The 13,145-nt window shown below is 40.7% G+C and overlaps 1 protein-coding gene across 1 annotated transcript in view; it reads left to right on the top strand.

Annotated features, from left to right (window-relative positions):
- srgap2 (SLIT-ROBO Rho GTPase activating protein 2) overlaps positions 1-13,145 on the top strand; it is a 62,788-nt gene that overhangs the window by 37,414 nt on the left and 12,229 nt on the right. Inside the window, exons 3-11 of the mRNA XM_077572676.1 lie at positions 3,902-4,064; positions 8,351-8,413; positions 8,911-9,126; positions 9,215-9,343; positions 10,744-10,965; positions 11,032-11,133; positions 11,245-11,442; positions 12,611-12,695; positions 12,985-13,012. Coding sequence (XP_077428802.1) covers positions 3,902-4,064; positions 8,351-8,413; positions 8,911-9,126; positions 9,215-9,343; positions 10,744-10,965; positions 11,032-11,133; positions 11,245-11,442; positions 12,611-12,695; positions 12,985-13,012 — 1,206 coding nt within the window. The remainder of the gene's footprint in view (positions 1-3,901; positions 4,065-8,350; positions 8,414-8,910; positions 9,127-9,214; positions 9,344-10,743; positions 10,966-11,031; positions 11,134-11,244; positions 11,443-12,610; positions 12,696-12,984; positions 13,013-13,145) is intronic.

The following is a 13,145-nucleotide window of genomic DNA, read 5'->3' as shown; positions in this document are numbered from 1 at the left end:
TAAAAGTATTTTGCTATAAGCTGCTGTGGAACTTGTAGCGGTATGTACAGCCCATGAACGCAAGAATGCTGCCGCTTGTTGGTCTTAGATTCAAAGAATAAAGAAATGCTATTGTCCGCTGTACTACAAAGTCACTGAGAATGACTGGCATTCCTGATTTGCAAATCATATTGATATTATTAAATAAAGTAGAGCACCCAGCATGTGGCAGAAACAATCTAAAGAATATATAAAGATATACAACCACGAGCGCAGTTTGAGTAAATAATAATTCAAAATCTGACTTTGCAATGATCGATTTTGATTGACACTGTAACTGGGCATCGATTTTGATTGACACGGTAACTGGGCATGGTCCGATAATGGATTCTGACAGTATGATAACCCCAAATCACAGCTCTATAATCTGTAGTCCCCCCCCCCCTTTTAGCACAATCAATTTTATTTAAACAAAATATAGAATGTTTGGTCCAGAGAGAAATGTGGACATTGTTAAGTTTAAATAACTAACTATCTAAATACATAAATAAATGCAAAATAATTGTTCTTAGTAATTCACAACAATACACCACTGGTGTGCTATTTTTAGAAAAGACCATTTGGGCTACTCATGTTGTCATTGGGGTTGACTAGTCCTTGGTGGCACCATTTATATTTATTAAAATAAAAACGTTTCTTTTTTTTTTTAGGACATTGCACATTAATCAACAGCACAAAAAGGCATCCATTTTTGCATGCTATATTACTATATTTCAATTAAACGTTTGCTGTGTGTATTTTTGCTGGCTGCCGGGCCAGGGAGTGCCCAGTCCGGTTTTGAAAAGTAGAAATCACACCATGTAATGTAAGAAAAGCAACTTACAAATACATGAATAATTTCAGAAATGCATCAGCAAACCTGCTCTTACTCCAACTGACTGTTTTTATGATGTGCAACTTTTTTGGTAATATGCCCTGACTCTGCACTTTGGAACAGGAATGCGAGGTTGGTGCTGTGGAATGTCTTTATATAAGTGATAAAATAATGCTTACGCAGATTTCGTTTAAAATACATACACTGATTTGAATGCTGATTCTGCAGTTCACACAATACGTCCTGGTGACAAACTGTGGTTGCGGATTCCTGCCAACTGAACTGGATGAGAGCTTAGTCTTAGTCAGACTGAAATGACTTCCCAGTGGCGTTGCCAGATATGACATGACTTAACTACATGTCTTTAAAACAGTCCTTTAGAAGTTGGCTTCATAATGGAAACTCGAACCTCAGTGGGTTTATATCATTGTCCATATATGATTTCTGAGCCAACATGCAACGGATGAGGGTGACTTGAGTTTTGGCAAAGCGATTCAAGAACTCCAGATTGACATGTGGTGTTCCTATTCTACGTAATCAGTATGATTCATTATTAACCAATGAAGATCTGAATTTACAACTATGTCCATTTAGACAGCACCATGGCAACCTTTCAGTCGTACATGAAACCTTGTTTTAAAACCAAGGACGATTCTATTTATTTATTTATAATTTTTTTGGAAAGGTGCCATACAGTACGGTTTTTAGAGCTATATATTAGCAATATGCAAGTCACTAAGCAAATTAAGTGACCAGAAATAGATTTGACTTTGTTCCATTTAATATTATGCCATGCGAGTTTTGTAGAACAACTAGTATTTAACATTTTATTCTAATCATTATTTATGATGATTTTATGTGAGCATGGCTAGTCACATAAGAGTCATTTGGTTGAAGTCGTAAAGAAAAATGTGCCGGCAGCAATCCTTCATCTAATGCTATGTGCTTTGATCCTGACAGTAAATGACCATTTAGCATTTCCCTCTAATGTGACTCACTACCGTCACCTGACCCGAACACTCGCTACATTCCACTAAGTGCACCATGTGACCTTCCGAAGAGGCCAATGACATTTTAGTGTTTACATTGTGAGAACCGAGGGCCGGGCAGAGGTAGCTGTTATTTCACCCCGAGTGCTGCAGTGCCATGGTGACCAGGAATTGACTCAGTCTGCCACATGTCACGTGGAGGGAACATCGAGGCCGGTTGGTTGAGCAAATGGTGGAACTTGTTTTTCTGGAGGAAAATGTTACAAAATCGGGGAAGTCAGAAGCACCGGAAAGTGAGCAGGCTGAAACTAGTCGGAGTGATCAAGAGTGTCTATAAGGCTGACTCAGGAATTTAAGACGTACACTGTAGAGTTCAAGTTAATCCTAAAATGGTTGGCCTATAGTTTGAAATTGCAAGTTTGGAATAACCACATTGTACTTAATTTAGAATGCTATAGGTTTTTTTTTTTTAATTAGTGCAATCTTTTAAAATTGTGAACAATTTTGTCAATGCTATGAGTCATGAAAATGACGTAAATATTTCATGATTAACTCCTTAGACTTATTGTGTGATTTCCAGTATATGTTCATATTGTGATTCCCTATTCTCTGGTACAAATATCTCCTAAAGTAACCTGCTATATTACCCCATACTCAAAATAAAAAGTATAATCAAGTAACAGGCTCACCCATCTAAGACACAAATAATGCTTGGAAAAATGTCCCAAACCATACGAGTATAACTAAAATCTGAATCTTTTCTAAAAGTTTGTTTTCCTTGCACGTATGTCGTCATCTGACCGGTGACAGCCAGTATCAGCATATCACATCATTGTCTATGACTCACACATAGTTCTCACTCAGTCCCCGCCACACACTAAAAGAATGAGCAATTTAGGGACAAGATTTGGAAAATGTGATTGTAAAAATGCTTTAAAAGACCTTTATCATAGTTATGGGGGGTGTGCATAGTTTTGCACCTAGATTTAAAAGCATTTACACTTGAGGCTAACTTTACTTTTGTTGGCATTCACTTCCATTTTTGTGCAGCATAACAGCTAAACACTGCTTCACCATGTTTGCTTTGAACTCTGGGCTCCACTAATTGACCTCAAAACCCTACAGTTTTTTGTTTTTTAGCAATTAGCATTTTTTTTATGTATTCAAGACTTAAACCATTCAGTGATTCCTCGACGAAAAGCACAACAATTCAATTGTAAATTACTTTTCATACTTTATTTAGTATGCTCACGAGTAGCGAAGAGAGTTCTAATCGATTGATTATCCAGAATTTTGTTGATTAAATGGAATTGATGGTTAACCACACGCTGAAGCACTTGAGGCACATTAGAATGTATGGTAAGTTTGCAAGCAGCAACAACATGAAACGGGATTTGAAAGCATACTTTTTTTTTTTATTACTTTTTCCTCCTTGATCAAATTCCTATCCCTGCTATGACTGTAATTACTGAATAAAATATCAATGTTTAGCTAATATGCAATGCAGCCCATTCAGTAGTTTTAATTGTATGCAAATGAACACAATGAGGAAAAATCAGTGCAACATTTCCAGGCAGTGTATGAGAGGAACTTCCGTTTTCTCTTCTACCAACCCCCCCGCCCCCCTTTTTTTACGAGTCCTTTCTTCTCTGCAACAGCTGTGCTTTTCGGGGAGCCTTACCACTTCCTGCTGGGTTTTGTACCCTGGCTGAATCCCCTGTTTGGGTTGGCTAACTGACCCGCTGTGCGTGAATGTGTGTGTGTGTGAGTTGCATGTGCGGGAGAGACACAGGGTGGCTGTTTTCTATATAAATCTGTCTGGGCGTTCTCTCCCTCCATGCCTGTTATTCCAGTGGCTTGTTTCATCTTGATGAAAAATAGCGTACTGTCCAACGAACTTGCTTCTACCTTGAACAAGCCGTGGGGCCACATATGCATCTATCAACCGGATGAAATGGGGAACTTAAAAACAGATGAAAGAGACTTTATCCAAATTATGCTTCGACGGGGCCTTGATTAGATCTTAAGACTTGTTCTCTGTCATTGTCATCCTGTGCAGGAAAGAGCAGAGCATCTTATCTCCGGTGAACTGCTGGAACCTGTTGCTGCTCCAGGTGAAGAGGGAGAGCCGCGACCACGCTACTCTGTCCGACCTCTACCTCAACAACATCATTCCCCGCTTTGCACAGATCAGCGAGGACTCAGGACGGCTCTTCAAGAAGGCAATGCTCTCTCACGCACACATATGTTGACATTGTGTCTCTTTAGGCCACATTGCGTCTGCTCTAAACTCTTTTACCGCCAAAAACGTTTAATAACGTTTGCTAAAATCCAAATGAAAGCCGCCAAAAACGTTAGTTGACGTTTACTACGTTTTTTTTTCTCAATGGGCAGTGCAACGTATTGTGCAGCACTGCCTGGTCAGTGGGCTTGTGAAATCAAAAACAGCCATTAACGATGGGCAGCAGACGGCAGCATTGTATCTTTTTTTTTTTTATGCTCTGCCGGTGTATGCAATTGCAGTAAAACAGATTGATATGATATAATAGAAGGTTTTCAAGGATGACGTGAATGATGAAAGCCTTTTGTCACATTAAATCTAATTCACAACGCGTCACTAAACAAAAAATATTAGGGTCAAAATCACTGCTGTGCAGAAAATGTATCTTTTCACAAAAAGCTTATTTTCTCCTTATCTTTTCAATTTTCGCTCAATGTCACTCAAATTACCTTTTTTCAAATGGTGATTACTAAAGAACGGAATCAGGTAGAAACATACTTTTTTTCTAATGAAAAAATGGAAAGCAATCTTTCATTTGGTACCCAGCATGTTTATGTAGTAAAAGTCCACAATATTCTGTTTGCCTTGAGAGATGAGTTAAAATGTTTGAAATCGGCTGGCACTGTAGGGGTTGTTTTTTGGATAAAGTGTGGCAGTAAAAGAGTTAATAATTCATTCCACAGTCATTTTTCAAAAATGCCATGATTGGCGCTTCCTATGGAGTGTTTGGGGCAGCAATTTTGCCAACAGCACATTTTTTAACATGTATAAAATAATGGCGTGGAAAAAAAGTATCAGGCTGTTAGCATCAAAGTGTAGAGTCATTTGCGCCTATTAAACTGCCTTTGAAAAGAAGTCAGACTCTGCTAGCCTAATGCGCGATTCACTAAGCAGCTAGCCACTAACCGCTAACGCTCGGAACAGGTGTTACATTCTACAATGTCAGCGTAATAATTTATTGTTGTTGTTGTTGTTTTAAACATCCTTAATTAGCCATTGAACATTATTTCAGGATTCAAAATAAAAGCGTGCCAAGGCACTGCTGTTTGTGTATTACTGTATTTTGAAAGATTTTATTTTAAGTTTGCCTTCTGACCGCTCCGTCACGCATAGCATCGCTAGGGCTAGCTTGACTGTTTTCCCGACCGATTCATACCAAATAAACGGGTACCTGAACATTTTGTTTATGAAATCAAATGTACTCGAATTACTTAAAGACGCACTCAGTGGAACACAGACATCCACCAATGCTGATTTGGAGCAGCACCAAATCGAGCACCTTCTGCTTTCTGCTTATCCTGCTTATATAGTTTTATTCTCTGAGTCTTACGGAAGGCGTCCTAAATCAATACAAAAATGTAACATTTTGAAACATTCTTCTTTGGCTTGTTTGACATGTTAAAAAGTAAGATTAGACAAAAACTACAAAGCCAGTCTGTGTCTTTAAATACACCGGTCGGCCTGTTTTCGGCCGGTGCCGAATCGTTGTCTATGGAGGCCTGTCAAGACCCACTATCTTTTTCGAGAAAGTGGGTGTGTCTTGCCAGGTTACTTGTCAACCACATTCCAAGTCTTCCAGAATGGACATGTGTATTGAGTATAATACACAATCATAGCAGGAAGCTACTGTTCCCTTGCATATGACAAATGACACCCACTTATGTTCCATGCGCTTTTCACATTGTTGGCATTTCTGAAAAATGGGAAGTTACTTGTTCTGTCTGGATTTTACTGGAAACAAAGTTCACTATCTTCCGATGTGTCAAACTTGTATACATTGAGGCTTAAACATTTAACTTAAACTTCAAAGGTCATTGTGTATAAAGGTGTAATGGAGCAGCCTGGTATGTCAGTTACAGCCAGATCGAGTACCAAAACTAGAATCTCCATACTTGGACCAAAACTCCTTGTCAAAGTGAAGGGAAGTCTGATCCAGTTCCATTCATTTCACCTCAAGTATGAGGGGGAATATTAGCTAGTGACAGCCCTACTTCGGAGGTTTCATTGTAATTTGGAATGAGGGATGTCATTCATACAGTGGTTTGCATCAGTAGCAGCAGTACACACAACTCTTGCCAGAGAATTCCTCCATCTCTGCTACTCGCAGGTTCAACTGACAGACGCTGTTAGTGTAGTGGACGTGTGGGAGAAAACATTCACATCAAACCGCATTAACAAGCTTTTTGCGCCAGGACATAAGTTGTCTGTTTGTTTTTTTTTGTTGCGGTCTTGTCGAGCCAGACAGGCAATCGCGGGCCAGAGGAAGAAGTTCAAAGGTCAAGATTCACAGTTGACGGATAGGACGGCTCAGCTGTGGCGGATTGCTTTTAGATTGCTGGAGCCCGGCCGCTCTTCAGCACTTTAAAGCCGGAGGGCGGGCCAACCTCGCTTGTCCCGTTACCTCGTTTGTCCGCCGTAGAACTCTAAATCTTCTCCCTGTCGCTTTCCCTCTCCACATGCATTCATCCCTCTCATCCTCATCCTGACCTTTGAACTGTCTGGGATTCAACTTCTTTCCCTCATTTGTTATTACTCAGGCTGGATTTACTGGATTTACACTGCCCAATTCAGATTTAATGCCTTTATCCAATCCAAGTCTTTTCAAGTGACATGAATAGAGGCCTGATTCTGATCTGAAGAAAAGTGATTCCTTGCGGCTGCCGTTCACATTTCCCATGATGACGAACGGGACTAGTTATTGCTGCTCAGCCAATATGCACTTGACATCGTCGTCCAAATATCCATCAGCAACCCCCACCCCCCAACTTCCCCATCGACAAATTCATGCCCGTCGCTCCCCACCAACCCGATTTTCTCAGTCTCGACCTCCAGAAGTCTTGGTCTGGTCTCCGACTCAACCTCCAAAAGTCTTGGTCTGGTCTCCGACTCAACCTCCAAAAGTCTTGGTCTGGTCACCTTCTCGACCTTCAAAAGTCTTGGTCTTGTCTCCTTCTCGACCTATAAAAGTCTTGGTCTTGGTTTTGTCTCAGTCTCGGCCTCCAAAAGTCTTGGTTGTGTCTCCTTCTCGACCTTCAAAAGTCTTGGTCTTGTCTCCTTCTCGACCTCCAAAAGTCTTAGTCTTGGTCTTGTCTCGGCCTCCAAAAGTCTTGGTCTTGTCTCCTTCTCGACCTTCAAAAGTCTTGGTATTGCCTCCTTCTCAACCTCCAAAAGTCTTGGTCTTGGTCTTGTCCTGGTCTCGACCTTCAAAAGTCTTGGTCTTGTCTCTGTCTCGACCTCCAAAAGTCTTGGTCTTGTCTCGGTCTCGACCTCCAAAAGTTTTGGTCTTGTCTCCTCCTCGACCTCCAAAAGTCTTGGTCTTGTCTCGGTCTCGACCTCCAAAAGTCTTGGTCTTGTCTCCTTCTCGACCTCCAAAAGTCTTGGTCTTGTCTCCTTCTCGACCTCCAAAAGTCTTGGTCTTGTCTCCTTCTCGACCTTCAAAAGTCTTGGTTTTGTCTCGGTCTCGACCTTCAAAAGTCTTGGTCTTGTCTCGGTCTCGACCGCCAAAAGTCTTGGTCTTGTCTCGGTCACGACCGCCAAAAGTCTTGGTCTTGTCTCCTTCTTGACCTCCAAAAGTCTTGGTCTTGTCTCCTTCTCGAACTCCAAAAGTCTTGGTCTTGTCTCGGTCTCGACCGCCAAAAGTCTTGGTCTTGTCTCGGTCTCGACCTCCAAAAGTCTTGGTCTTGTCTCAGTCTCGGCCTCTAAAAGTCTTGGTCTTGTCTCAGTCTCGGCCTTCAAAAGTCTTGGTCTTGTCTCCTTCTCGGCCTCCAAAAGTCTTGGTCTTGTCTCCTTCTCGACCTCCAAAAGTCCTGGTCTTGTCTCTGTCTTGTACTCCAAAAATCTTGGTCTTGTCTCGCCCTCAATATTCTGTGGTCTCGATACTGTTTTGGTCTCTGTTGGTGCGGTCTTGACTACAACACTAATCTTCAGTAACGCCTTTTAATAATGTTGTGGTTGTAATTTGTTGTGGGTTAGAATTGCACAGCGCATACTACAAGTTGTTTGTCACTCCACAATTAAAAACTCTTTAGAAACTGTAATCATACTCCTGTATCCTTCCCGTGGTGCCTTCATCCGGCTTGATAGTCTAGTCTAGACAGAGTTGGTTTTAAACTTAAAGGACAATACACGATTACTGCCTAGTAATCTTGCTAATGACACCGAGATCATTGTTAAAAAAGCTTTTTGTTCACAGTGATTAACTAACTTTAATCTGTCCTGTCTCTTTAGAGCAAAGAGGTCGGTGTGCAGCTGCAAGAGGACTTGATGAAGGTTCTGAACGAGCTTTATTCGGTAAGACGAATGACTTTTGGCACCCCTGAAAACTGGACCAGTAATACTGATTTCACTTGGTATATTTACTGGATGCTTGAAGTCACCACCAGATTTTTCTACAAGTAGTTTTTGACAATTATATTTTTAGTGGTCTCACACTGTCAAGAGCAACACAACATTGGTTAGTCATGTCCGTAGTCTCGCCAAATCACTGATGTCCTCGATTGTTTGTGTGCGACCGACGTTTAACTCTAACTCAACCTGCCAATTATAGTTTGGAAAGAGTTATAAATAAATCTGGTGAAATGACATGCGCATGTATACTCATAAACAAAACTCTCTCGGGAGTTTGAATCAGGACAGTGAAGCGCTGGTCGGCCAATTAGGGCTGACTCGGCTTGATGTAACGCTTTCGTGTGTTTGACCACTAGCGAGCGGAAAGATTTTGTGACTCCTTTGCTTTTCCCAAAACCACACAGTGAAAAAACATTGTGACGGAAATGTCATGTTTCCAGGTGATGAAGACGTACCACATGTACAACACCGACAGCATCAACGCAGAGTCCAAGCTGAAGGAGGCCGAGAAGCAGGAGGAGAAACAGATGGGCCGTTCCGGTCGCCAAGACGACCGACAGACGCCGCGATCGCCGGACACCCTTGCTAGCATAAAGGCTGACGACAAACCCATCCGTCGCTCCAGTGTGAAAAAAATTGAAAAGATGAAGGAGAAGGTGAGTGGGAACGCAAAGTTGTACTAACTTGATGTAAGTTGCGTTCCTATTGGTGCCTTGTTCTTTACCACTCGTCCCATCTTCTTAGAGACAAGCCAAGTACACAGAGAACAAGCTGAAGGCCATCAAAGCCAGGAATGAGTACCTTCTTGCTCTGGAGGCCACCAATGGCTGCGTCTTCAAGTATTACATCCATGACCTCGCTGACATCATTGACGTGAGTCTGAATACACCTACTTTGCCTTATTGAAGGTGTGTGCCTGCAAAAATGGAAATTGTCATGGCTCATTTTGGCGGGTGGGTGGAAACCACCATGCAAAGCAGACAAAATGAGAAGATGCGGGCAGACATTTTCCAATCATGTAAACAATTTTGTCCTACAATATCGTCCATTGAGCGACGTAATTATGAAACTTCTGAATATAAGGGCTGACCAGGAGCCATTCACAAGAAGGGGTCATGCCAAATCACCAATGACAAAATTATTTCTTTCTTTTCTGCATTTCTGTGTCCGGGTCATTTCAGCGCACGTTCACAATCTTTTGGCGCAAGATAAATGAAAGAAAACATGACGTTTATTTTCTTGCCTTCTCCAAAATTAACAAATTAAAATGGAAAAATCATACTTTTTATAGCCCGATATTGATTCGTAAATCCCATAAATCAATACATTTAATATTCATTTTTCCTATAAATTAATGTGGAAAATAGAATTTTACCTAAATGCCTAAATCTTTGTTTTTTTATCTTGCTTTTTTTTATTTATTTACTATTCACTGGAATTCAAAAGTATTTTCTTACATCAAACGAAAGATCTGACGTACTGCACTTTAAGGCAATTCAGAATCTTATTATTCATATTTACAATTTTTAAAAATTAAATAAAAGATATATTAAATAAAAATAGATAAATATATCTAACATGATATGTGTGAAATCCTAAACTGAATCAAAATCAAAGTGAATCGTAAATTGAATCGAATGGCGCCCTTGTAATTCAAAACGAATCAATTTCGGAAATCTGAATCCATACCCAAAGATCTGACTTATTGCACTTCAAGGCAATTCAGAATCATATTCATATTTACAATTTTTAAAAATAAAACATATTAAATAAGAATGTATAAATATATATAACATATGTGTGAAATCCTAAACTGAATCAAAATCAAAGTGAATCGTGTATTGAATCGAATGACGCCCTTGTGATTTGAAATGAATATTTTTTTTAATCTGAATCGATAACCAGCTTTATTATAGATTAATTCTCCATAACTTGCTAAAATGTGTATTTGTGTCTTCCACTAACACTTCCAATTCCATCACTTCAAACTTCATTTTACTCTTGTCGTGATCACCCAAATATCTCATAGTAAAAACAATCAGAGCTTTTAAATATGCTGGTGTCCACCAGTATTACACCTGTGAACATGCGATTTAGCACACGTTGTTTGGGATCATATTAAAAGATCACACGCAGCACATCCACCATCAGTTTGCATAATCTGTTAGACTTGACATGCCATTTAACACCAGATAGGAGATTTTAGTTGACAGGCCAATAGAGAGGTGTGTGTGTGTGTCTCGATGCTGATATTCCTATTTGTGTTTGTACAGTGCTGTGACCTGGGCTACCATGCCAGCCTCCACCGTGCCCTGAGGACGTACTTGTCAGCAGAACAGAATGTGGAGGTGTCCAAGCACACTGGTATGGAGACACTGGAGGGCGCCGCCGAAAGTCTGGAGCCCAACGGAGACAAACAAAAGCTGATGGAAACCTACAATAACGTCTTCTGCCCTCCGGCTCGCTTTGATTTCCAGTCGCACATGGGAGACACGGTATAGCTTAGAATTTCAGCGGCCTCTCAGTATTTTGGTGTTTTAACCCCGTGTTTGTGTGCCTAGATGGGCGTTATGTGTGCACAGCAGCCACTGGAAAGTGAGCTTCTCCAGAGGTGTCAGCAGCTTCAGTCCCGCCTCTCCACGCTCAAGATAGAGAACGAAGAGGTTAAGAGACCTTTTAATATTATTTCCCCCTTGATGCTTATAACATCTGTCTCTACATGCCTCTCATTATTTATTTATTTATTTTTATTTCCTCTCTCTGCTGTTCATCAGGTGAAGAAGACCATGGAGGCCACTCTGTCCACCATCCAAGACATGGTGACAGTGGAGGACTATGACGTGTCGGATTGCTTCCACCACAGCAACAGCATGGAGTCTGTCAAGTCCACCTTCAGTGAATCCTATCTGAGCAAGCCCAGCCTCGCCAAGAGGCGGGCCAACCAACAGGAGACAGAACAGTTCTACTTTACGGTCAGTGGCAGGTTAGAATTTGGGTATAGACGCATTATCAGCTATTAAATGGGTCAAATTTACGAATCTGAAGGCCGACCAAGCTGGTATCTCACTGAGCGGTGAATGCTTGCGAACGTAGCGAAATTGAGGGTTGTCTAAGATGTTCACAGACCATTTTTACTTGTTGCAAAAGGTCTTTTAATCAAAGATCGAACCCTGACGAAAATCTCAAATTAGCTACATCTGTTGCTCAGTGAGCTACCGGAAACTTTTCATTTATGGATTTATTTAAATTTCCACTCAAACAACAACAAACAAAATTATAATTAATCACTCCCAGCCATTTTCACTGAAGCAACCCCCTTCGCTCCCGGCTGTTTTACTGGATTTTGACTGATTTTGTGAAGCCCACAGAATATTGTGTTCTATTGCTATAAAAACATGGAGTCTCTTTTTTCTATCTTTTTTTCCGTTTTGCATTAGAATATAGCTAAGTTTCATCATTATTGCACAATTCACACACAAATCTGTTTAAAACTGTGGGGAAAACATGATGGACCTCTTATACTCTGCTGCCACCTGCTGGCCGTTTTTGTAATAACAACCATTGCTTCATCAGTTCTCTTCAGTTCAGAGTCTGCATCAAAGCTTTTGTATGTTCTAGCATTAAAAAACAAACAAACATATAAATACTTTTTTGAAACACTGGTAATATTTAAAATAGAACGTATTTATACGTTTGTTTGGGGAGCAAATGAGTTAAGAAATGATGTTGACATTTTGGAAAACTTTATTTACAATAGGGAACTTTACTTGCTTAGTTTTTAATTTAGCTTAACACATGCTGATGGAAGCTCCCTGCATTTTATTTTATTTTTTGCAATTTTTGTTAGATTAAATAAATTTTTGGGATCATTTTGAAAGAAAGCTGTCAATTCTGTATATGTTTAAAATTAAATCGGCTTGAAATATCGGTCTCTTGACTACTAATAATCTGTATTAGCCTTGAAAAAAACATCGATCTATCGCTAACTTGAATAATCGATTATAGTATAAAAAATGAGAGTGAAAAACGAGTACTGGCAGGACTGTTTCCGTCCTGTCTCCCTTTGTCAATTTCGGTGATCTGTAATGACAATAAAGATCCATTCATTCAACTGCACTCTTGATACTGTGTGCTGTGTAGAAGCTGAAGGAGTTTCTGGAAGGCAGGAACCTGATCACCAAGCTCGAGGCCAAGCATGACCTCATCCAGAAGACCATAGGAGAGAGTGAGTGTCCTTCATACCTTTTTGACACGTACTATATGTGGAGGTCACAGTGACCGCGGCCATATGTGGACACAGATGTGCTGGAGTGAGCGGTGAGGAGGTTGGAAGGGGGAGGGGGGGGTGACGATTGGGGGTCTTCCTCAGGAAATGTCAGCATTTCCGCAACCGAGCAGGAAAGCCTTTGTATGCGTACGCTGCCTTTCTTCCTCCTGTGTGTCCCACTTGTATTCTGCTAAAACCGTCTTTGACTCCCCGACGTCCACACTTATCCTGTCTCTTCCCCCTTTAGGTCAGAAGACCGACTGTTGCCTTGCCAGGTACGTGTGGTGAAGGAAGGAAGTACATAAACACACACGCACACTATCTGGGATACGTACGCCAAACTAGGCTTTTCTTAATTTCTTGGCACTCAGGGGTATGATTTTCCCCGTCACCGTTTCAAGATATTCT

Source organism: Vanacampus margaritifer, chromosome 8, assembly GCF_051991255.1.
Source record: "Vanacampus margaritifer isolate UIUO_Vmar chromosome 8, RoL_Vmar_1.0, whole genome shotgun sequence".
In the NCBI taxonomy this organism is placed as follows: domain Eukaryota; kingdom Metazoa; phylum Chordata; class Actinopteri; order Syngnathiformes; family Syngnathidae; genus Vanacampus; species Vanacampus margaritifer.
Note: the sequence above shows the minus strand (reverse complement) of the source record. Positions and strands in the feature narration are given on the sequence as shown.